Consider the following 26,979-nt stretch of genomic DNA (forward strand, 5'->3'; position numbering starts at 1 on the left):
ACGGCTGAGCTATGCTTCTCCTTAGTCTACAGTTAGTTTCTGTGCCAATTTTATTTCACTACTAGTGTGTTAAAGCCCAACATTAATTGCAGGTAGGCAATCACATTATTTGGGAATGATAACTCTCCTTCTGTTTAAGTAAAACGATGATATACATTTATTTACCAGAAACTTAAAAGATTTGGAAGAAGCTGAAAATGACACAGGTTAGTACAAACTGGCCTTTACCTTTATTGCTTGTATACACAAAGAATACATTATAAAACTCAGTGGGAGGAGGAAAAATAACAAAAGGAAGTTACCTGCTTTAGCATTTTTAAGAATAGTTTTGAAAACTCCTTAGATCAACTTGCTTATCTGAAATAGAGCAAAACTACAATACAATCACGATATAATTCTAATAATCATAGCAATTATGCTTTCATTTAAATTTTTCTTCAAAAAACATTAATGCTATAAAAATGAGGTTGATGACATCCTTATTTAAAAGACACACTGAACTGGTATCAAAATATGATTTATTTTAATACCAACTGAAAAAATAGATCTTATATAGTCTATTTTTCAATGAAGTTTTATTATTTTTATTTTCAAAGTTGGTAGCAAAGTTACTTGTTAACAATATAAATTTTCTCTTTATAAGTGCTGAAATTCCCTTAAAAGTGTTGAAAGGCAGCAGGCATTCTAGGAGGGGCTTGTAAGGAAAATCAATTATTCCAATATTGATAATAGGATACTTGATAAACTTATAACTGATAGTAGGATACTTGATAAACTTATAATTACTTCTTTAACTTCCTTACTAACATTTCCTGATTTGCCAGGATTTTTACGCATTTGGTATTGTTAAAATACCAAGTACAAGCCTCTTCGTTGGAGCAATTATTTCAATTTTCCATTATTTCTCTTTAGTTTTTAAAATATATAGTAAAACAATCCAATAATCATTGCAGGAAGGAATGATCATTTAAATTGGATAGTGTTCATTTACCTTTAAATTTCATTTAAGAGATATTAATATCAGAATCATAAAAGCTTTAGTTTCAACACACTACATGCCATCACAGAATTCAAAACCTTTATACCTTATAAAAAAGGTTTCATTTTATTTAATGTATCCTAGTCAAATTTCAGTCTAATGAAATATGCTTTTATTAAATACAGCAGCTACCACTTACCTTTAAATATTTTGTGGAGGAAACTAAGGTATGTACTGATCCAAGGAGGCTGGCATACAAGCCCTCCCTTGAACTATCCCTAAAGGATCTGCATTTCTAAAATGCACCACCGAGTATTCTAGATTTATCATACCCTGTCTTTAACTTGGTATATACCATCTTTTGAAAAAATAATTTACTCATTTTTTTGTGATGAGATACAAGAACAAAATCATTCTTGAGGTCCTACCTCGAGAAAAAGATGCTATTTGCACGTAGCAGCTAGTTTGATACCTCCTGTCTCGTTAGGCTAGCCTTCCACACAAGAGCATGCACATCAGCCACAGTTCACACAGCTGCTTTGAAACTGAGAACTGCTGCTTGTTCAAGTCACAGATGTCCCCGTGTTATGCAAGGAGACAGTTGAATTGCATGTCCACCATGAGAAAAGAAAAATAAACGATGAAACAATGCAGCAAATATCGGCAGCTGGCATCCAGAACACGCCAAAAAGCTAACACTCATGATTGTCAGTATAAGGTTTTTACTTGGCTTAAAAAAAATGTCTCTTTGCATATTTTAAAACATAGCCGTCCCAGAGAATCATGAAGTGCCTTGTCGTTTTTGCTGCTGACTTCTGATGACCTCTAGTTGTTTTTTGCATTGCTGGTAGTAAGTAGAAAGGCTTTTGTTTTCATCTAAAAGCTTTTTATGTTCCTGTACCAGACGAGATGTATTCTGCTGGTCCTTTTCATCCTGGTCCAGTTCTGCAACTAGTTCTTGCCTAAAACAAATACCAACATTAAGATATTCTATATGATGGGAAAATCCATATCTTAATAGCTGATGATGGGAGCTCAATGAACTAAACTTTCATTCTGGGTCTACGATGATGCATCATAGGTACACCACTCAAATGTATGTATTTATGGGCTAGAATGGAAACTATATATTTACTACTCTTCTGGTGTAAACTAAAAAATATCATTATCCTCTTAATAAGTAACTGTACTTAGATAATTAATGAAAACTGATAAAATGGTATAATAAAAGTTTCAGAAAATTTCATTTGATAACTTTTTGAGGAGGAAGGAAGAAAAAAGGCTGGGAAGGGCTTCATCTGACTATAGAAATATAACACTTGAATTTTTTTCATTCACATTCCACTTTTACAACTTATGTACTTATATTCTGAAGTCACAGTCTAACTACAGTGGAAGTGGTAGATAACAGAACATTTGCAAGCTAATTAAAAGATGCCATCAACTTAAAACTTTTTCCTATTTTAAAACAGTAAAAGCAATACAAAATACCACTTTTAAACTACTCATGTTTACAAACATTTTCATGAGACCCTCAGTCTTTTATTGTCTGATAAACTTTTAAGTCTGTATTTGGGGAATATTCAGTACTAGCTCCTGAAGCGAGGCTACTGGATATACCTGAATAATTAATGGCAAGTCCTCAAAAATGATTTCCTAGTAGTATTTCTCAGTATTTCAAGTATTTAAAATTGATTAAAACTGTCATAGTTTTCACATCCCCCAATCTACTATTTAGTTTTTCCAGCACTGAACTTTTTCAAATGATTAATGTATGAAAGAATGTATAGGTAAATATGTGAAACAGAAAATACAGAATGTTTTTTAAACATGATGTGCCAAAAGTTCCATAATTAGTTCTTCAATTTGCAGACTCCAAGATGGAGTGGGGCAAAAGTAGGTTTCAAGTTGTTAGTATGGAAAGTAAAACACTAGCCCTGGCCGGGTAGCTCAGTTGGTTGGAATGCTGTCCCGAGGTTGCAGGTTCCAGCCACATCAGGGCACATGTAAGAATCAACCAACGAACAAATTTATTCCTCCCTCTCTCGCTAAAACCGATAAATAAAAAAAAAATATATAATACAAGAACGAATTCTGTTTCATGTACTCATAACTGTAAACCTACTTTTGCCCCACCCTGATGTACTGTATTTCTATCTAGCCTTGCTGTTAAGATACTAGGTTGAGTAATTTAAATCACTCTTATCAGTGGACTGTGATGAAATTATTTTTTCCAATTCTTTTAGAAGTACTAACAGAACACTTTCCACAGATTACTTCAGGAAATGAGAATTTTTATTTATTTGATTAAAATCAATAGAGAAAATCCTGTTACCGTGTGTGTGTGTGTGTGTGTGTGTGTGTGTTTGTACACAGTGTGTCTGTAAAGTCATGGTGCACTTTTGACCGGTCACAGGAAAGCAACAAAAGACGATAGAAATGTGAAATCTGCACCAAACATTCCCAGTTTCTGTAGGATGATGTGGCAGCATGTGCGCATGCACAGATGATGACGTAACACCGTGTATACAGTGGAGCAGCCCATGGCCATGCCAGTTGAGATGTGGACGGTACAGAGGAAAGCTCAGTGTGTTCTGTGGCTCACTAAATTCAAATCCGTGACCAAAGTGCAACGTGAATATTGGCACGTTTATAACGAAGCGCCACCACAAAGGAATAACATTACTGGGTGGGATAAGCAGTTGAAGGAAACTGGCAGTTTGGTGGAGAAACCCCATTCTGGTAGGCCATCAGTCAGTGACGAGTCTGTAGAGGCTATACGGGATAGCTACCTAAGGAGCCCTAAAAAGTCTGTGCATGAGCCCACATTGGAACTGCACTGAATAGGTATGAAACTGGGAGAGTTTTCCTTTTATTTGATGCAGATTTCTATCGTCTTTTGTTGCTTTCCTGTGACCGGTCAAAAGTGCACCATGACTTTACGGACACACTGTATATAGATAGATATAGATACAGATATATATAGTTTCTATGATTTTTTCCTACAACACTTTATTTTAGTTATCACCATATAAATCAGCCTCAGAGGCATCAAATGTCATGAGGGTTGTGCTTAAGCAAACTAAAGCTTTTAAAAAGAGAACTGCAAATAAAGGAATATAAAAATTGTACTGTATTTCTTAAAAAAGAGAGGAAGGCAGTCTCTATAACTCAGGGAAAAAACATGTGAGAGTGTAAAACTCCCCAGGAAAACACTCATCACTATGATATAAAGCCCACCAACAAGGAATTCTAGTCTCCTACCCACACACTTGGAAAGACTGTATCTATAAAAATGTTTCTTAGTACAACTGAACATTAGTAAATCAAATTTTTTTACCTATGTCCAAGAAAACAAATTTTTTAACAATAAATCTAAACAGCTTTTAACTTTAAAATATATAATATAAAAATATAATATGTAATTTTATTACATATTTATTGAAGATAAGAATTTCATGTCTTCAGACAATATTGTACCTTAACATATTTCAAACTCAAAATACTAAATGAGTTTTAATTTTTATTTATAAAAGGTAACTTACTTTCTCTGCAATAACAATGCAATTTCTGTTTGAACTTTCATGTATTCTTGTGCCATTTTACAATGCTGTTCAAACACTGACATAGATTCTTTGGAGTTTGGGCATGGTGCTAGAGGCTGAAAATAAATCAAACATGTTAAAACATAATTAAATCAAATCTCAATATCTAGCTGAGAGTTAAGACAGTGACTGTGATATATTTTTATAGCACTAAAGTAATGATCTTTTAAAAATAAGTGTTACAAACCATGCCCTAGAAAAATCTGTCCTTTTGTCAGTTAACTCAGAACTTAAATTTATACTTGCTGTTTTAACACTTTTGCTGTTCCAGACAGCCGCGACTAGTGTTCTTGGCCTGTGGCTGTCTAGTTCAGGCTGCCAAACTGTGTTATACACAAAGGTGTCTACAGTTCTCATACTACTCATGAGGAGACACTGAAGTGTGTCATTTATATTTTCAGTCACTATGAACACGACAATGGAACACAAAATTTATAACATACAAATAAGCTTTTATGAATTTTATATTTTAGTGCACTAAAATTAAAGAACAAAAATGCTTTTCTTGGCTGTCTTAAAGATATGAGAGTATTTTAACAGGACTGTTAGGATAAGAACAAATGATTTTGCCAATTTTAAATCTGATGAACTTAACTAAAAGAATCATTTACTTTAACAAGTTTAAGGAGGCTACTTAAAAGCATAAATAGATGAATATGCAATGACAGAAACACAACTATCAGCTTTAAAGATAAATTTTCTAAATTTTTTCTAAGAATAAAGTGAACATTGAGAAAGTACAGTACTCCCTTACCTGTAGTTGGTGATCCAGTGTAAGATAAGCCATTGGGATGGAGTTATCTGATCCATTGGTATCTGTAATTCAAAGATACATTTATTTTCTGTCATAAATTATTATATAAAAGCAGAAAAACATGCACAAAATATTAGTTTTTTTCCTAAAGTAAATAATACATAAAAGTTTTGAATTCTAAAGGTAAACAGAGGATGTCCAATTACTAGATAATTAGAATACAACCATACTCTCGTTCTTACAATGCAAGTTGGCTATATATTAAATAACATTAAAGCTTGTAAGCTCTTGTTTAATTAAAAACAGTGATATACTAAAGTAATGATCTCTTATGTGTATTTATTTTTAAAAATTTTTATTTATTGATTTTAGAGAGGAAAGGAGAGAGGAAGAGAAAGGAGGGGAAGAGAGAGAAAGAAGGAACAAAGAAGAGGGAAGGAGAGAGAGAAATATCAATTTATTTGTTCTACTTATGCATTCATTGGTTGAATCTTAAAGATTTTATTTATTCATTTTAGAGAGGGGAAAGAGAGGAAGGGAAGGAGGGAGGGGGGAGGGAGGGAGGGGGAGGGAGAGAGGAAGAGAGAGAGAGAGAGAGAGAGAGAAAGAAAGGGGGAGGAGCAGGAAGCATCAACTCCTATACGTGCCTTGCCCAGGCAGGCTAATTTGGGCTATCAAACCAGCGACCTCAGCGTTCCAGGTCAATGCTTTATCCACTGTGCCACCGCAGGTCAGGCATTCTGGTTGATTCTTACCTGTGCCCTGACTGGAGATGGAATGTGTAACGTTGGCATACTGGTAAGATGCTATAACCAACTGAACTACCTGGCCAAGGCTAAAGTAATGATCTTTTAAATGTAAGTGTTAAAACATGCCCTGAAAATTCTGTGTCTTTTGGTCAGTTTGTTCAGAACTTAAATTTACATTGCTGTTTTAACACTTTTGTTGTTACACAGAACGACGACTACAGTACCCTTTATATTTTAATTTAGAACTAGCCCTTTACATTTTAAATCCAGTCTTCACAGTCTCTACGTAATCAATCCCACATCTCTTTCCTTCCCTGATCATGCTACGTTTACTGCGAGGCTGTGTGTGTCAGCTCGGCACTTCAGTGTTCCTTAACAGGTTTAGCAAAGGGAAAGCAAGACAGATCCTCCTCCAATGGATCGCTTTCAACTTTACAGATTCTAGTGGGAGCCCCCACCCCAACCATCCTAATGAGGATCACTGCAGAAAATGACAGATGTTACGGTAGGAAGTATATTGCACATATACAAACTGTGGCTCAAAGCTGTGCCCAAACAGTTAGTTGGGTTAATTCAAACAACCAGTTAAGTTTTATCAAACTGTAAGAAAGGATAGCTGTTGTTTGTAGTTCCATAGAGGTAAAATTGCTCTAACTACTTGCCTGAGCAGCAAGGAATGGTCTTTTCCCAATGTTAATATTTATGTACAACAGTTCCCGAAGCAGGCAGGAGAACTATGACGCAATATGGACTTTTCTATTTCAGAAGTAGCTAGCTGCTTTCCTACTTTTAGTACATAACAAATGGACCACACAAGTGAGCTGCTTGTTCAGCCCCTTTTCTGACAGTAACTCACTGAAAGAGTATTGCAATAAAGGCAAGGTCAGGATAGCAGCAAGGCACTGCATCCAATGCAACACAAAACTAAGAGTTTGTGGCCCAGTAACCTCCCAACCTTTATTACTGACTGACAGTCTAGTCGTTTTTTTTTTTTTTTAACTCTTGAGAATCAGACCAAATGATATAATGCATGTAAGAAATACCATGCAATGTTGGCATATGTAAGCACTCAACACATGGTGGTGATGGTTACTATTATTCTTGTTATTGATGCTAAATGCAGAATAAGGAAGGAAGGGCATTTTAAAATACTCAAGTTTGGCCCTGGCCGGTTGGCTCAGTGGTAGAGCGTCGGCCTGGCGTGCAGAAGTCCCGGGTTCGATTCCCGGCCAGGGCACACAGGAGAAGTGCCCATCTGCTTCTCCACCCCGCCCCATCTCCTTCCTCTCTGTCTCTCTCTTCCCCTCCTGCAGCCGAGGCTCCATTGGAGCAAAGATGGCCCGGGTGCTGGGGATGGCTCCTTGGCCGCTGCCCCAGGCGCTAGAGCGGCTCTGGTCGCAACAGAGCGATGCCCCAGAGGGGCAGAGCATCGCCCCCTGGTGGGCAGAGTGTTGTCCCCTGGTGGGCGTGCCGGGTGGATCCTGGTGGGGCGCATGCGGGAGTCTGTCTGACTGTCTCTCCCCGTTTCTAGCTTCAGAACAATACAAAAATACCCAAGTTTGTATTTCAGATTGAAAAAATAAAAAAAATTAAATAAAAAGTAATGTTTATTAAAGAAAGAACAGAGTATTCCATAGGATAGCCTTATTTACCCTGAAATTATATACTATATAAATGTTTTCCTGAAATAGCTAAATAAGAAGTAGTGAATTTTTTATTTCTCTGACCAACAGCTATCCCCACCCCAATGGTAGTTTCAAACTATGCTCCCATGGAACACTACTTTCCACAAAGTTAAAATTAATTAAAAATATTTTCTCCTTGACTTTATAGGAAGAATTGTCTTGAAACTTTTTCAATTTAACATTTCCACTCCTACTACTCTTTCTTAAATCTTTGATACTTGATGTATCTTATTAAATCAGTACCTGTATCTGATGTGTATTTCAGAATTAAGTATAATTTCCAATGTTTCACAATAATCTAGGAGTGGGGAAAAAAATCCAAGGATTTACTCATACAAGGACTTTCAATGGTGAGGATCTGAAGGTCCTTTACTGAATATTAGTTTTTCTCTAACACCAAGAAGTGAGATATCATTTTCTCACTTATACACAAACTGAAGTTTACTTTTTTAGTCTCTTATAACAGTAACTGATCATAAAATAGCAAAGGATATTCCATGAGAGTTTGCTTTTTAATGTTTCCAATTGCTAATCAAATCTAATCTCATTTCCTGAATGTCAAGACTCACATTTGTTTTCTTTAATTAGGCAAAAATCTCTTTTCTGGCTGTTCAAACACAGTGCCTATAACCATCTCATATTATCTAAGTACATGTTTCCTTTATGTAAATTGTTGTCTTTTTTCTAACTAAACAAAAAGTCCACAATTTTATGAAAAAGTCAGACTATGCCAGATCTTACCTAATTGATTTCTGTCTTAACTATTAAAGCATTCAGCTTGTACTACAAATTTAGTAGTTATGACATAGCATGATGGCTTAACTCTCATGTGTCAGTACCATGATGCTCTAATCAGACTGCATGCAATGGGCCATGTCTCCATGTCTTATACTTCTACCTTGGCAAAGTACCAGGCACAGGAGAAACTTTTCAGTGAGTTTTCCCAAGCTCTTTGGCTTCCTCTACTGGTTCTAGACCAGGGGTTGGGAACCTATGGCTCGCGAGCCAGATGTGGCTCTTTTGATGGCTGCATCTGGCTCGCAGACAAATCTTTAATAAAAAGAATAATAACGTTAAAAATATAAAACATTCTCATGTATTACAGTCCATTTCCTACCGCTCATGTTCATGGTTGCGGGTGGCTGGAGCCAATCACAGCTGTCCTCCGGGACAACACCAGATATGCCTAAGGTACATGGGTTGTTGTATGGCTCTCACGGAATTACATTTTAAAATATGTGGCATTCATGGCTCTCTCAGCCAAAAAGATTCCCGACCCCTGCTCTAGACATAGATCTCAGTAGCTGTTCTTGGGTAATTTGTCATTGATTTATTCTTTTAAATAAATAGAAACTCAGAAACCTAAGAGCACTCATAATGTGCTATGATTATTAAAATGTCATGCTTTTTATTTTTCTCTGGAAAACACAGAGAAAGCTTTCCCTTTTTATTATAAAAAATATATATATAATTAGGTTGTTTTTACTTATGTTTGCACTTCCCTGAGTCAGTGGGCCTTCAAACATAAAGGCTTTACCTATCTCTTCCCTACAATTTATTCTATTAGCTTGATTATCAATACTTTTCTTAGAAACTGTACAAAGCTGAACTTCATTAATTATAAACTTAAATCAGAGCCTCAGTTTCTAAAACTGTATTCAACGTTATTTAAAAATGATAACCACATATTTGCAATAATTTCAAGGCAAAGAAACAATTCAGCTAATATGACAAGCTGGACCTACCTATGATTTCTAGCTATTGATATTTTATGGTATTTCAGGGTTCCAGAAAAGAAAAAAAATGGGATGGGGGTTGAAAAGGTAGCAGTACACACGAAGTAGAAACACAACAGTGAAGTGAAGTGGATGTAAGAGAGTTTTGATCGTACCCTCATGAACTCCCAATCTGTTACATGTTGACTGGCATGTCTAGATTAGTCTAGGAGGCTGAAGTTAGGAGGCTGTCATGTTAAGTACCAGATTTAGGCAAATGCTATAATGTCAGGGAGAGTCCTCCCTCAACAGAGGGTTTAGGAACGGAAAAGAGCTGATATTACCTGACGATTAATGATCAGATCTGTCATGAGCATTTCCCTGTCTGCCTCTGAGGAGCAGCCTGTCATAATGAACTCTGTGCATGTGTTGAGCAGTAGTAAATATTCTGAGCAGTCTTAGGTTGGGCTGTGTGTGCTAAGGGTGAAACTTAGAAGAGCTTTTGCCACCACTAAATTTAAACTTACTAAAACTAGAGAGCACACCCCTGGCTAAACATAGTTCTATCTTACATGACACAGAGAAAGCCATCCTGTTAATTTTTTAAATTAAATTATAAATTTGACTAAACCATGCCAAATTTCTATAAATACTTATAAGCAGTATTTTAGTTTATAAACACACAGAGCTGTCTTTTTAATTTCAATTTACTTGTGACTATTAATAACATAGTTGATCTTATATAAAATCTCAAATGGTTTAATTTTCCAAGGTCTAAAAGTTCATTGTTTCCTCTCTGACGCCACAAGATAGAAATAATTTTTATAGGATCGTATACTGGTGAGTATTTATCAAGGAATTCTTCTGATGCTAAGGAAAAGTTAATTCCTCAATGGCACAATTTCCTGCTTGCCCATAATGAAACTATTCCATCACTAGATTTTATTAATAATAGTCTGACCAGTTAGTTATTCATGTTAGGGAGTTTTAATAACTTGTAAGAGGCTTTTAAAGGTCTTTTAAACAAACTCTTTACATAACTGAAACGAAGTTTTCCTATTCTTTAAGACAGATTCAAAAGGTCACAATCAGAAATTTTTCTTCTCACCAAAAGTACCTTATATCTTTAAAACAAAAGACTGATATAAAGAGAAGTATTTTTACCATTCTGTTGATTTTAGGTATCTAAAAGATGACAACTTTACTACCATCCCCTGGTAGGATGAATCATAATGGGACAATAACAGACTAAAGTATCAGGAACACAGAATCTTCTATCTGGAAAACCATAAAACAAATTATTTTCAAAATATATGTTTTGAAAATGCATCTTGGTGAAAAAAAAATGCAGAGGGCCAATGTTCTCTATCTCAGTACTCAAAAAGATATTTTTAAGTTTAATGCTAAATACTTGGTTTTATTAGTATGAAAATCTTAAACTTCTGTACAATGCCTGCCTTTGTGAAGATCGCAGTAATGACATAACTAAATGAAAATAAACATGGTAAATATAATGAGGAAATAAACTGGTGACCTGTGGAATCATCAGGGGTCCATGGATGGCTTCGAGTTGGCTTTTCTGAGGTTGGTCCTGAGGTAGTGATCATTCTAATGCTAGGACTGGATGACCTACTGCCCACCTATAAGAAGAAGTAACAGGAGATTTATTTTTTAAGAATGACAAGAAAAAAATTCCACTTAAAACAAAGCACAAAATTCCCTTTTTATCAGTAGAGCTCCCAAAACACTCTTGTAAAAAAACCCAAAATAAATCCTAGGGAGACTGCGTCCCCCCCCCCCCAAATATACACACACAGAACTAACGCTGATGGCTTAGAGCTTTTGTTTTAACTGCATGCTGCACTCAGAGAAATAGTTGTCAAGTCTTGGGCCTTTATAGGATGAGAGTAAGGCTGGAGAACCTCCATGCTTAAAGCTAAAATCCAAGAAAGGCTTTACTCTCAGGGGGAAGAAGGAACTAGGAAAAAAAACCCCTATCTTACAAAAGAAAATAATAAATAAATCTGGCAGTGGCTCTGGATGGAGGAGCAAAAATGTACCCACTGTGAATCTGCAAAAAATTTCCAGACTTTATGGAAGATATAACAAATCCTGAGCAGAAAAAGTATGAGAAAACCTACAATATTGAGTTAAACATAGCACAAATCATAATCCAATTCTAGAGAACAAAGACAAACAGAAAAGAATATAAAGCACACACAGAGAAAAGATGATCTATAAAATACCAGTTAGATTCTCAATAGGAACAGGAAAGCCAGAAGAAAGTAGAATTATCTTCAAACTGCTAAAATAAAGAACTGAGAACTAGAATTGTTTAGCTAACAAAAATATAAAGAATGAGGTTAGAATAACATTCTCAGATAAGCAAAAACCGAGTCTGTCATTCACAGACTCTTACCTAAGAATTTCTATAGCATGTTCTTCAGGGAGAAGAAAAAATTTCCCCTAACTGAAGGGCCAACTTGAAATCAGGATTATAGTAAACACAAATATGAATCCATACACAGATAATATTAAACAATAAGAATGGTAACAAATTTATAGAATTAGCAAACAAATAAGATGGTACTAAAATCTGAATAACAACAGCATCACCAAGAGGAACATAAATTTAAAAATCCTCACATTGCTCAGGATGAGGATAGATATTAAATTTAGGATGGGCATGAATTTTAAAATTTCAGAGGTAATTACTAAAAGTAATAATATCTCTTAACTCCCAAATCAAAGAGAAAAAGAACTGAGTAAGAAATACATTTACTGAATTCAAAGGAAGGCAAAAAAGGAGAAAGAAAAAGAGAGAACAAATTTATTTATTATGATTAGCAATCATAAGAAATATAAATAGATTACATTCTCCAGTTAAGATATTTAAAAAATCAGATTGTCAGGCTGGACTAAATGCTGTTTATAAAAGATACATATAATTTGCTGAGATAGAAAAAACAGACAGTTCAAGGATAAAAAAAATAACAAGGCCAAATTACCCAAAATAAAGTTATATAGCTATATTAATAGAGGACATATATTTTAGAGCAAAAATAAAAAAAAATCACTAAGAAGACAGATAAAAGTAATTTAATTCAGAACAATTCAAAATTTATATGCTGTGCCTATTACAATATAGACTGTACCTATATATTACTTCTAAACAGATAAAATAATAAAATTATAATACGAGAAATATTCATAATCCATCATAGTGAGACATTTTAATAATCTTCTGTAAATGATACATAAAATCAGATAAAAAAACAAAACATGTACTTAGTATAACCGGAATTCTAAGAAACCTATACCTGAAAAATGAGAATATGAATTTTTTTTTTTTTGTATTTTTCTGAAGCTGGAAACGGGGAGAGACAGTCAGACAGACTCCCGCATGCGCCCCACCGGGATCCACCCGGCACGCCCACCAGGGGGCGATGCTCTGCCGCGACCAGAGCCACTCTAGCGCCTGGGGCAGAGGCCAAGGAGCCATCCCCAGCGCCCAGGCCATCCCTGCTCCAATGGAGCCTCTGCTGCGGGAGGGGAAGAGAGAGACAGAGAGGAAGGAGGGGGGGTGTGGAGAAGCAAATGGGTGCTTCTCCTATGTGCCCTGACCAGGAATCGAACCCGGGTCCCCCGCACGCCAGGCCGACGCTCTACCGCTGAGCCAACCGGCCAGAGCCGAGAATATGAAATTTTTAAGCAACTATAGAACATTTAAGAAAACTGACCATATACTAAGCGATAAAGCAGATCTCAAAAAAGTTTAAAAAAATTTAGTACCATCTTTTTATATTGATTCACAACTTTTTTCTCACTTTTTTCTTATTTTCCAAGTGAGAGGAGGGGAGATGGACAGACTCCTGCATGTGCCCCAACTGGGATCCATCTAGCAACCCCCATCTGGGGCTGATGCTCTGCCCATCTGGGGCCATGCTTGCAACTGAGCTATTTATGGTGCCCAGGGCCAATGGCTGCAGGAAGGGGGAGGGGAAGAGAGAGAAAGAGAAAGAAGAGGGAAGGGGAGGGGGTGGAGAAGCAGATGGTCGCTCTCCTGTGTGCCCTGACCGGGAATCAAATCCAGGACATCCACATTTTGGGCTGATGTTCTACCACTGAACCAACTGGTCAGGGCCTACAATTAATCTTAAAAATCCCATGATTAAACATTTAAAAATACTTATAAATACCTCATTGGTAAAAAAGAAAAAAAGAAATTAAAAAAATATTTGAACTAAATTTTAACTCGAATTGTGCTAAAACTTGTGGCATGCAACTAAAGAAGCGCCTAGAGGAAAATATGTATGTGAAAAAATAAGAAGCAGTTAAAATTTATTCACAGGCTAAGAATTTAACTTAACATAGTTAGAAAAAGAAGCAAACTATAAGTTTCCCCACTAAAAAATAAGAATGAGCAAACTACAAACATTTTGTGGTCAGTAATTAAAAAAACAAAGTGAAATAGACAAATTAAAAAAAAACACATAAATTACCAGAATTTCTATACATAATAAATACCAACACATAAATTATAGAGATTTCCATACATTATAAAAAATACCAAGGTTTTACAGCTGGGTTGTATCATTCATGAAAATAACATTTTCCATCTTAAAGAAATCATTCTTAAAAAAATGAGAAACAGTTCCTGACTCATTCTGTGAAGGCAGAAAACTTGCTCAATAAACAAGGACAGAATGAGAAAAACTAGTAGCAAATTTCACTTAACAAAATAAATGTAAAAGCCAATCTAAAAATTACATTAGGAAAAAAATATGGTAGTGTAAAAACAATAAAAATATTTTAAAAGTTGAAGTTATCCTACAAATGCACAGGTCATTTGACATTAGGAATTCTATTAATACAATTAATCATATTAACAGATTAAAGAAGACCCTCAATACATAAAAAGTATTTTATAAAATTTAACATCCATTTAACAAACTTAAACTTCATTGAAGAGAATATCTTAACCAAATGAAGGGTGTTTATCAATAGTCTAGAAACATGATATGCAACAGAAAACGGCACTGTGGGTTGGTGAGAGGACGGCATGAGGCCACAGGTGAGGAATACACAGGAAGCTCATGGGAACTGATCCTGTTCCCTTTCTTACGTTGGGTGGGTGGGAGGGGGTTCATGTGTTCATTCTATTATCAGGTTTCACATTTCACATTATTTCACTGCTTACACATTACCTATGTTCTCTATTTATATATCATATATTAAAAACTCTCAAGGACATATATACAAAAATGGATTTCATAAGAGTTTTTTAAAAGCATCTTTTTTTTATCCTTGAAGTGTTACTAAATACCCAATAGGAGACTCAAAAAAGAATATGGATTTACATAAAGTGAAACATCAAAAAATATATAAATTCATAAAGAATTTTATGTCCATTTTCAGTATATAAACATAGAAGAAACACTCAAAGACTGAATCAAGTAAAAATGAGGTCATACAGTAGTGTAAAGTACCCATGAGTAGAAACTAGCAGATGTGAGGATGTGATGACTTTCAGTGTTTCAACTAGTGCTAAAATTCTGTGAGTTTAAGCCTTGAAAACTCAAAATGGATTGAGGATACTAAAGAACGAAAGGCACTTTTATAACAATTTCAGAGATTAAATCATACAATAATTTGGAAGAAGACATGAAGTGTTACTTTCTTCTTGGGTACCTATTGAAATTGTGCCAGAAATTCCAAAAAGTTTTTCTATATCATAAACAATTTAAAACTCAGTATCAAACCACTATTTCCAAAACCTTAGTTCATTCATGTCACACTTACAAAGAACCCTGTGTGTCATGATGCTCATTCTCTCTCCTTGCTAATCCCTCTCCATCATGTCAAGGCCCAGCTCAGGTTCCCTTCAACATATTTGCTCACTCTTGCTACACCTGGCTCTTCGTGCACAAAACCAGAACCTGTGCTAGAAGATGAGGAGTGCCTAGCAGAGTGCAGAACACAAGCTGTTTATGGCTGTCGTTGGCTCAGTTCTGAAATTCTCACCCTGGCATTCCTGAACTTCTTCCACCGGCAGTTTTATCTTTCAGATCGGCTCTCCTCTGACAGTTCTGTATGCCCTTGTTTCCCTCCCTGCTTTCAATCTTGACCTTACATTCATTCAAGGATTATATGGTAGAGTGCAAAGAGCATGTATGAAACTGAATTATATATAACTGCCACTTTTATAGGTCAGAAACAGTCAAATATCAGCCAATTCAAATGATTTAGTTCAGTTATTTTAAATCTTTTTTATCTCATGGCACACATAAAACTAATTACTAAAATTCTGTGGCATACCAAAAAAAAAAAATATTATATATTCTTTTACACTTCTAACAAAAACAATAGGTATAATTTTGATTCATTCATGAAGGAAGGCTACTGTTGTGTGGTGGTTGTCATATTTTTAATGTGACAATCTAAGGGAAAAGGGGTCAGTCCCCCTGACTAAATACTCAGAAATTGCATGTTTTAGAATTCTTGTGGCACAGGGGTTGAAAATCGCTGATTTAGTTGAATGCTTTGGAGACCTGGGTTTAAATCTCAGTTCTGCTATTTATAGCTGTGTGAACTTAAACAAGTAACTCAGCCTCTCTGAATCTTAGTCTCCACATCTATCAAGTGTGGATGAGGAGTAGCAATAGTTAAAAAGTCAGGCCTAGGAGACAATACAGACCAGAGCTTGAGTCTTTGGTGTGTGACTTATTAGCAGTGTGGGTTTAGGTTAAGGCAGGGGTCCCCAAACTTTTTACACAGGGGGCCAGTTCACTGTCCCCCAGACCGTTGGAGGGCCGGATTATAAAAAAAAACTATGAACAAATTCCTATGCACACTGCACATATCTTATTTTAAAGTAAAAAAACAAAACGGGAACAAACATAATATTTAAAATAAAGAACAAGTAAATTTAAATCAACAAACTGACCAGTATTTCATGGGAACTATGCTCCTCTCACTGACCACCAATGAAAGAGGTGCCCCTTCCGGAGGTGCGGCGGGGGCCGGATAAATGGCTTCAGGGGGCCGCATGCGGCCCGCGGGCCGTAGTTTGGGGACCCCTGGGTTAAGGTATTTAAGATTCAATAGTAAAATGAAGACAGTATTACGCATCTCATCAGGTTGTAAAAAGTCAAATGCAATAATGTACCTGAAGTGTCTTAATGCAATAAAAATGGTTAGGCGGTGGCGCAGTGGATAGAGTGTCGGACTGGGATGCGGAGGACCCAGGTTCAAGACCCCGAGGTCGCCAGCTTGAGCGCAGGATCATCTGGTTTGAGCAAAAGCTCACCAGCTTGAACCCAAGGTCGCTGGCTCGAGCAAGGGGTTACTCTGTCTGCTGAAGGCTCGCGGTCAAGGCACATATGAGAAAGCAATCAATTAACAACTAAGGTGTTGCAATGAAAAACTGATGATTGATGCTTCTCATCTCTCTCCGTTCCTGCCTGTCTGTCCCTATCTATCCCTCTCTCTGACTCTCTCTCTCTGAAAAAAATAAAAATAAAAATAAATCTTGCTTTCTAGTCTTTTTTAAAAAAAGTTCACTAAATAGCAGATAATTAGGTTTTGTAAATATAAGATGGGAATGTATAAGTAAACTTATAGCACCTAACAATTCTCTTTCTAAATAAAAAATCAGTTCTTATATAAAACTAAGCAGTGACTAAACAGCAACACAAAGACGGTCTTCTTGATTTTAGGCTGTATTTATAGTCTGTTCCTACATAAACTTCACTTTACACTACTTTTAAAGTTTGTGATTTTGCAAAAGCACAATGATCTAAGGGCAGAGATCATATGTACTTCTGTGTTATACTGCCCAAGATTTAGAAAATTACTGACTATGCAAATAACCTCATAATCAATACTCATTGAATAAAATGAGTGTATAAACTGCTGGAACTCAGAAATAAGACTGGTGCTTAGGCTTCTTTACCTTTTATATCTAAGAACAAGAATGCACACCAAAGAGAATAGTGATGAAATACATCTCTTATTAATAGAATGCTGTTACCCTTGGTAAAACAAGTATAGATATTCTGACATTATTACTGAGTCCTTTAATCTCTTTTACTATAAGCAAGTCTTGTGATTTAAAAGGAGTACACTGGTTTGACCACAGTTATAATTGGTATTGTAAAACAAAAATAATTTTTCTTCAAAGTGCTAGCAAGGAGGGTATCAGAGTCAACCTAATTTTATGTTAATAGTTTTAACATTTTAAGAGAAATAAATGTGTTTGTAACATGTGAGACTCAGTATCAGTTATGAGACATTAAAGAAGATATAAGTAATAATTAGGTTTACAATAGATAAGAATGTATTTTGTATGAAAAAGGCCACTGAACATCTATCATATTAAAACAAATAATCCTATTTAGACCTACTATGAATTATAGTATTCCATAAGTTTATACTTTTCTTGAGATAATTCTTTGCTACTCACTGATTTCTTTTCACCTTCCTTCTATTTTCCAAGAAACTCTTGGATGGCATCTCCTGTGCAGTCATTTTTTTCTACCTGAGGTTTCCTATGGCTACAAAACTAAAAAATAAAGCTAATATTTTTAGGTCAAGTTTCAAAACTCGTCTTTCTTTAAAGCTACAAGAAAAGCTCTAAAGAGCTAAGTTTAAATCCCTGAAAAGTCTTCATATTTCAAGGAATTGGTATCTCAATGAATAATATAATATGCTTGTAAAAAAAATTAAAGAAATATTTAAAAACAAGCCATAACTGTATTTTTTTTTATTATCTGAAAATAAAAGGGATAAATAAGAGGAACAGGTAATAGGTAACAATTAAAAAGATCTAGATTGTGGGTTCAACTTATGTTACTGCTTATAACTCGCTATGAAATATGTCTTATTTTATAGTAGTTATTTTTAAAAAATCACTGGTAAAATTCAGATGTCCACAAACACTCTCAAACTATTAACTTCATTAGGTTGCTCCTTCCTTCAAGACATTTACAATTACTTTATTCTATACTTACATAAACTGCAAAGTTTAAGAGATACAGAGAAACTTGACTTACCACAAGGATTGGATACGAAAGTGGTTACGAGAATAGAGAAACACCACATAGCAATTTAAGGCAGCAAAAGAATACTAAGCCAAATTTAAACTGCAGGGGCAAATTACCATCAGTAGACATGAACAAGAATTGGAGTTTGACCAGAACTTTATCTCTATATTTATAAAAAGAAATTGGGTGTTATTTTACAGACAAAAATAAAGCTTTGATTCTTTTTATGTCTCACCTGAAAGACTGGGAAAATAGTTTCATGGGGCAAGAATTTATGGTCAGTGCTACTATTTAGACTGACATTTTAAATCTATTTAAGACCCTCAGAAATCTTAGTTGCCAAAATTATACAAGCATAAAACAGAGATTAAATCTCGATATATGTAATATTCTTGCTAAAGAAACATCTGAATAACATAAATATTAAAAATAAATGGATTATCAGTTGGTATAAGCATACTTCCTCCACTATGACAATCACAGATAATTCAATTAAGTCCATACATATTGTGGTATACTGAAGATATTTTTTCTAATCTGAAGGTATATGCTCAATCTAATTCTGGCATCACTATAGTTCATTACAAGGAAATTTTAGATTTTTTTTTTAATGTTGTATTTTCTTTTTTTTGGGAAATTTTAGAATTTTATTATTCTCATATGGTCTTTAAATTATCTAAGAGAAAGTTACAAAATTCCTATGAACCAGGAATTATTTAAAACTATTATGTAGCTTCTGATTTGGAGTTTCAACAGAAAATTATTTAGACTAAAGAAGGTGCTGATTGAGGATGGACAGACAGTAGTAAAATAAATTATATCCCTTAAATAAAATGTATGACATATATCTTTGGGTATGTGATAAAAGGCCTTTATGGCAAATATTTTCCATGATCCCTGATAGAAGCTTCTCTCACAATACAGAAAGTATAGAATGCCGATAAATTTTCTTCTCTCCAAGTGCTTATTTTACTTCTGGACAGTAACACACTATCATAACAGCAAGGAAGTGGGAAGGGCCCGGGAAGGCGCACCATGGGGAGGCAGGCGGACAACATGTATTAAACATCTCCTGTGTGTCTGGTACTTTCATATGTTATAAGAAACCTGAGGTGTGGGTATCATGGTTTCCACTCACAGATGAGGCTGCTGAGGCTTAGGGAAATTAAGGAACTTGCCCAAAGTCACATATCTGATTAGTAAAAGTAGATTCTAAACTCTAAACAAAAGTACAGCATGTCTAGCTTTCTAAATACTCATAACTGTATCATCTTGCAGTTGTGATTTTTACTGGCTTCAGCCCCCTGCAAGAGAGTTCTTAAAATCAGATCTGTCTTACAAACATTCGCAGAAGGGGTATGCATGAGAATGTATAATTTTAGTGAAACACAGAAAGGCTCACCTAGATATATAAAATATAAATTTGTGTTATCATATGTAGAATTTTATTATCAAGATGAGTTAGCCTTGCTCAATAATATATTGCTAAAATTCATCATCACTCAAAACTATTTAAATAATTACTGTCTATGTAGATTATCAGAAGCAAAACACTTGAAATTAAAGAGATCTAGGATTACTTTAGCATGTGCCTCAGTCAAGGCACATATGAGAAAGCAATCCATGAACAACTCAAGTAGCTCAACTATGAGTTGATGTTTCTCATCTCTCTCCCTCCGTTTCGTTCTCGCCTGCTTAAAAAAGATCCCCCCAACAACCCCCCCCCCCCAAATGGTCTTGTTTTGTCTCATCTTTTATGGTCTTAACATAACCATGTCTACTGGTGTTCTGAGAAACTGTTTATGTTTTAGTAACACTGACACCTCAATGTCAAACCAGTTACTGGGCATGAGGGGCTGCTTTTTTTGGTATGTTTCCAAAGTATCTAGAGCACCAGATCCATTACATGTGCTTAAAAAGTTTCTGAATTAATTTAAAAGTGTATTTGAAGGTATTTATATGTTGTGCAATTACTTTTTAAAACAATTTACTGATTTTAGAGGGTGAGGAAGGGAGGGAGAAAGTGAGAGACAGAAACATCAGTATGTTCCTGTATGTGCCATGACCGGGGATCAAACCCACAACCTTGGTGTATCAGGATGAGGCTCTAACCAACCAAGCTACCTGGCCAGGGCCACTACTTTTAATAAGGAAGCTTGCTTGGTTTACTATACCTCTCAAAAGAAATGGCAGGATAAAAACAACCAGTTTAATTTTAGTTTACATATGAAAAATCTAAGTGATTTTCAGTCTTGAACCAAGAGCCAAAATACAAATTCTGGTCAGTTTAATTTCTACTTTCTTCTGTGAGATGTACCATTAAACTTTATTAGTAAGTTCTCTCTCTTCTTCTGGTAATTGTACTAGGTGGGCAAATTATTTTCTTCATATTCTTCATCAATCTCCATGGCCCAAACAAACCAACCCTTTGCAAATGTTTAATCATTGCTTAGACAGACTTTAAAAGAACTATAACTTCAATTTTGAAAATCCACAATGGACATACTTTTCTAAAATAAATGTTATTTTCATGAGTAATATGAATTATTTAGTGGTCAATTATCATAACATTTCAGGGGGGAATGTTTTCATTGTACATTAGAGTTACTGTTTGCCATTCTCATCACAAACTGGGTATTAGGCATGTTAAGTTTCCAATACTTAAGTAATTTTAAAAGAGTGAATTGGCCCTGGCTGGCTGGCTCAGTGGTAGAGCATCGGCCCAGTGTGTGAATGTCCCAGGTTCAAATCCTGGTCAGGGCACACAGGAGAGATGACCACCTGCTTCTCCAACCCTCCCCCTCCCCCTTTCTATCTCTCTTCTCCTTCCAAAGCCATGGCTCAATTGGTTCGAGTGAGTTGGCCTTGGGCATGGAGGATGGCTCCATGGCCTCCACCTCAGGCTCTACGAAATGGCTCAATTGCTGGGCAAAAGAGCAATAGCCCAGTGTGTGGAGCATCACCCCCTCACCCCCTAGTGGGCTTGCTGGGAGTATCCCAGTTGAGGCGCATGCAGAAGTCTCTCTGCCTCCCACTAAAAAAAATAATAATAATAAAAAAAAAGAGTGAAATCAATTTTAAAAACTGGTCATACAATGGCTATGTATCACCTATTTTAGAACACATTTTATTGTCATATCAAACTCCCCCTTTTGGAGTAATCCAAGACAACCATGCAAATGTCCCACAACCAGTCTCCCTCAGTTCCAGTGTTTTATTACTCGAATATACTGTAAATGAAAAGGGTAACAATCCTAATCTCAAGTAACACAGAATTTGTGAGGAAATAAGTAGGGCTTGCGCTGGCGAGGTCAGTCCTGAGCTATAGCCATGCCTTTGTTAGAGTACAGAGAAAAATATTTGCACTAGCAGATGCTCCTAAACTGTCTTAGGGCAAGCTTCTCATTCCTAGTCAATGGGAGAACACTTGGCTAGAGTTTCTCATAACTGGAATATCGATGGCAATAATAAACAGAGTAAAAAGGCTGAGCTCATCAAGCCTCTAAAGAATCAAAGCAAACACCAGATGTTAAGCTATCTGTTACTAAATGCCTGATTAACACTTAAGTGTTTGAGGGGGTGAAAAGTGGGAAAGTTCATTCAGAAGTTCTGGAGTCTCACAAAAGCCGATATACTGAAAAAGCTGTTATTAAATAAAATCAAGATTTGGGGTCACTTAATATCATAAAATATATAATAAATTAGTGTATGTATATATTTTATGTATGTGTAATTTTATGCGTATGAGTGTGTGTAAAGACGTTATGAAAAATAAAAATATGTCCAGATATAAATGAAGATCTAGTGTATTTATCATATAAATAGCTCAAGAGGTTTTTGTTAATTAAACTGATGGCTATAAAGGCTTTCAAATTTTTATGAACTACAAAAAATTCTCCAAAATTTAAAGTATGTTATAAAAATGAAATAATTAAATGCCTTTCTAGAATAAAAGTACTAATTAATATACTTTACCATAAATTAAATAACAGTTTGTAATATATATAATCCTATAATTTTATGAGTATAGATCATAATGTGATATTTTAATTACTTCAGATACATGCTGTACTCACAAAATTTATTTCTGTACAACTGAAAAATCAACAAACATCTCATAATCAGTTTTCATTTATTTAGAAAAGATATATAAATCTTATATATGTCAAGTTTATCAATCTGAATAAGAGACAAAGCTACAAGGACTGAGCTGTAACTTTTATATCCTCGATGGCTTAATTATAGCACTGCCTGGATCATCTACAAAAACGCAGTGATAAAGTGCTAAGGGGAGGTTAGCAGAGCATCCAGAAACATAAAGATGAAGAATGAGAATCTTAACCACTGAGATAAAGCCTATTATCCATCTGTTTACTGAATCTTGTCTTAAGGTTAGTTCATAAAAATATAAATCCAGTGAGTATGACAAATGAAAAGATGTTAAGAGTCCTCCAGGTATGTCAGGGTCTTATATGATCTCAGAGGGATGATGTCTTATTGGGGAAATATTTAATGATTCCTTTAGAGGACAATGATAATGACAAATTTTAAATACAAAACTGAATAATTCCTTATTAAAGCATATATAAAAACCACATAACATGCACAGTGTTATAAATCAATCAACCTCTCCTAAATTATTCTTTAAATTAAATTAATAATGGCATCTAGATTTTTTCCCCCTAAGAATTTGAATTCAAGTGCAAATGAATTTCTCTATAATAATTTTAGGTTCATTCATAAAATAATTTTGCAGAGCATTTATATTACAGTTAATTCCTGATTTCTGCCTATTATTATTCTTCAAAGACTTAGAATTCTAATGTTAAGTCTTACCTGACCAGATTCTGTTCCAGTAACAGTCAAGTCTTGGATGGATCTACGTCTTGGCTGTCCGTTGCCTTTATAAAATAAAAAAGTTAAATACTGAAATTTTTCAAACAGACAATAAGGATGTAATTGCTAAAATAGGAAGTTGAAATTTGTTGATCCTTGAATCTACACAAAATGTTTGTGAGAAAAAGAATGAATTATAAAAAGAAAAAGAGAGAAAGACTTAAAAACGGAAGAGAAACAGCTGCAGTGTTTTAACTCAAAAGTTGCCAGCCTACAACAGAGTATGTCCTAATACAATAACCACTCCTACCACACGAATAGCTGCTGAACTCTCTCCCACCATCTTCTGTCATGTATTTAAATAGATGACTGCTTGGGGGATGGGGCTGATGACGGCATCTATTTCAAGGGCCTTACGTTACAGCTTCTCCAGCAAGACAGCTATCAGGTTGTAAGACAAGACTGACTTTAACCAACAGCAGTACCTTGTTCATTTCAGGGCCTAAAAGGATGCTTAGGCTTAAATTTACTAAACCCAGTCACACTTACTCAATCCCATTAGTTTTTGTCAGAATTAGGTAACTTAACTGGTTTTAAACAACAACTTTGATTTCCTACTGGAGATGAAGGACTCTCATTCTGTTCTCAAATACACAGCTTGTTTAAATGGGCTGCTGTGTTAACCTTGCCTTTGGAACTTCTATGCTATCATAATCTAAAATCAGTTTATGAAAGAATTCTATAAACTTAAGTCTTTGGTGAAAGAGCAGGAATTAAGCAACAGCTTCACTTAGCATTTTTATTTGGAACAGGGACGTTTATACAGTATCTTCTAAGATGAGAGATCAGCTGTCTAAAAGGAAACACCAACATATTATGATAAACAGCTGACACAATACTCAAAATTCTTTTCACTCTGAAAGCTATATTATGTAATTTCTCAACTAGTGGGCAGAATTAATTCTTAAAACTTACATTTCCATAATTCTAAGTATCTTCTTTTAAACCAATTGTCAGTATAATTTAGCATATTAATCCACATAACCCCATTATTATTTTGCACATAAACTAAAAGTACCTTACAATAAAATAGTAATGTTCCAACTTTTGGTTACAAACTAACATGACAACAAACTGCGTATTTATTGAACCAGGCACACTATGATACTTTTGAGAAACTTTTAGCCATCCCTGTTTCTGGAGGACAGAAAGGATCCCCATTACCATGACTAATAAGCAATTTTCGGCACATTTCATTCAACACAATCATTCTAAAATTAGCTTACATGATCCAGGCTTGTAAAAGTGTCTGGAATTCTCTTTTCAGATAAGCAACATTTGTGAATCTGGGGAACCACCCAGCATGTGTCTAAAAATCATTACATCACCATTGCAATAACAACAAAAACAAACTCAAATATAGGTGGGGGTGAGAGGAAAGGGAAGTAAAAACTCTTAAGGATGTAGGGTAAAGAGAGCTGACAGTTAAGAAATGCCATAAATTAAAAAATCTTTAAGCTATAGCATGAGTCAAAGCAAGCAATATTAAGCAATGCATTTTAATTAGCATGACCATGGCAGAAACCATCTGGCAAATAGTTCAGATAAAGTAAAAAGGATTTCAATCAACAAATACTTGTTGCTCCAATATTAAGTTTTAGATATAATTTAGAAATATGAATGTAAAAAAATTATCAAATACCTGTTATTAAAAGTGAAAATTGCTGGGTGTGTTTAGTACATTTAGATTGATTCTGCATTTTTTTTGCAACTAAATACTAATGTAGAAACTCACTTATTTTCTATTTTTATCATGGTTCTTTGGTATGTGCACGTTACACATGGTATGTAGTATTAAAGAAAAGTAGAAAAGAGGGGGCAAGATGCCTGGTCAAGGAATCTGAACCCTGAAAAGGATGTCCTGAGTATTCTATTCTGTAATAAATTCTGGAACTTTTCATGACTTATGATAGAGAACACATAATATTTAAAAAAAAAAAAAAACTTTTCTAAGAGCAACAAAAGAAATACACTACATCCCCAGGCCGCCCTATTCCCCACTCCTAAAAAAGAAAGGGTAGTTGGAATAGCAGCTTGTGGGTCAATTCAGTTGTTTCTACGATGTCACAGAAACAGAACCCATCTCTTCAAAAAGGCGCTCTTTTAAGTACAACTGATTTCCTGGGATGCTAGTTATAAAGACATCAGAGGGCTTCCAGAGACTGCTGGTTTAGGTCTCAGTCAATCTGTGGTTTTCTTAATGGTTTAAGTAAGCTCATAGTTTTCTAATCTTAACTACCCCTATTGTTCTGTTTTCCAAACTTCTTGAAGACTCTCATCATGTAAAAATCAACACTACATTTTCTTAGAGACATCTCTTAACCAAAATGTTAAAAATTTGGAGAGCCATAAGTTTTGAATGAAAAATTGTGGGACAATGAGCTAGCTCTTCATGTGTAAAAAAGAAAATGCCATTCTCCTTTATAATTAATATGTCCATGTAAAATATTAGCGATATTCTCAAAGCATAGGTTATATTTGTATTTTTAATTTTAATACACAACCTAAACCTAAGAACAAATTAATGCTTGACTTTTACATCCAATTGTTTTGGTTCTAGTGCTTGCATTCTTTTACTAAAATAAGGTGAAACTGACTAGGTTAATGTATTAACCTAATACATTAGGTTAGGGTATTTGGGGGGAAAAACCAGTCAAGAATATTTAATGAAATGTATTACTGAATACTATTTCCATTTGAACACCATTGTTCCTCTGGCAATTAAGTGCAGAATTAGGGTTTCTTGATTCCATAAGAACCCAATGTCATTAAAGATGGTCTCCTGGCTGAAGAGCTCTCTTTAATGCAAACCATAAGGAGGAGGAATTACTCTTATCTTCTCTGACTCAAACAAAAGAGGAAAAAATGGATGTGATCTGAAGTCAAAGAAAGGATCTAGGTTGGGACCCTTACTGTGTGACTCTGGGAAAAACACTCAAAATCATCAGATCTAAGTTTTTCATCTTTAAAATAGCTATTTGTCACTTTACCTGATAACCCTAGTTTAAGATGGTTATAAAGGTCAGTAAAGATAATGTATCAATACTTTAAACTCTACTGCTTTACAGGGCACAAAGAGCATCTATCTAACGAGGGTTTCTAAGCATTGGCACTGTTGACATTTTAGGCCAGACAATGTAGCCTGTGGGAGGCTGTCTGGTAGAGCGGGTGTTTAGCAGCATCCCTGGCTTCTGCCTACTATATGCGAGCGGCACCTGCCAGTTGTGACAACCAAAAATGTTTCCATACATTACCCACTGTCCCTTGTGGGGTAAATTCACCCTGACTAAGAACACTGGGACTATTATTTTCTCTCCTTCTCTCTCCCTCATCTTGTCCAGTACTGGCTATATCGCCCACTGTGTGTGTGTGTGTGTGTGTGTGTGTATGCACGCACATGCGCACACGTGTCTTCTTAATGCTTACCCATAAGACCTGGATTAAAATTGTACTATCATTTGCCTAAATTTTCCTGATTCCCTCAAACACTTAATATAATTACAGCTCAGCAGTATATATATTAAATGTTGTTACTTTCGTTAGAATATTATT

At 35.2% G+C, this 26,979-nt stretch overlaps 1 protein-coding gene across 2 annotated transcripts in view; it reads right to left on the bottom strand.

Annotated features, from left to right (window-relative positions):
• Nucleotides 1-207: 207 nt before the first annotated feature.
• MAP3K7 (mitogen-activated protein kinase kinase kinase 7) overlaps nt 208-26,979 on the bottom strand; it is a 71,284-nt gene continuing 44,512 nt past the window's right edge. For both annotated transcript variants that reach the window (XM_066254287.1, XM_066254286.1), the window contains 5 exons: nt 23,368-23,432; nt 11,022-11,127; nt 5,339-5,400; nt 4,525-4,640; nt 208-1,941 (listed from right to left, as the gene is read on the bottom strand). In XM_066254287.1, the coding sequence (XP_066110384.1) occupies nt 1,761-1,941; nt 4,525-4,640; nt 5,339-5,400; nt 11,022-11,127; nt 23,368-23,432 (530 nt within the window). In that variant the 3' untranslated portion in view covers nt 208-1,760. The remainder of the gene's footprint in view (nt 1,942-4,524; nt 4,641-5,338; nt 5,401-11,021; nt 11,128-23,367; nt 23,433-26,979) is intronic.

Source organism: Saccopteryx bilineata, chromosome 1 (assembly GCF_036850765.1).
Source record: "Saccopteryx bilineata isolate mSacBil1 chromosome 1, mSacBil1_pri_phased_curated, whole genome shotgun sequence".
NCBI classification, from domain to species: Eukaryota; Metazoa; Chordata; class Mammalia; order Chiroptera; family Emballonuridae; genus Saccopteryx; species Saccopteryx bilineata.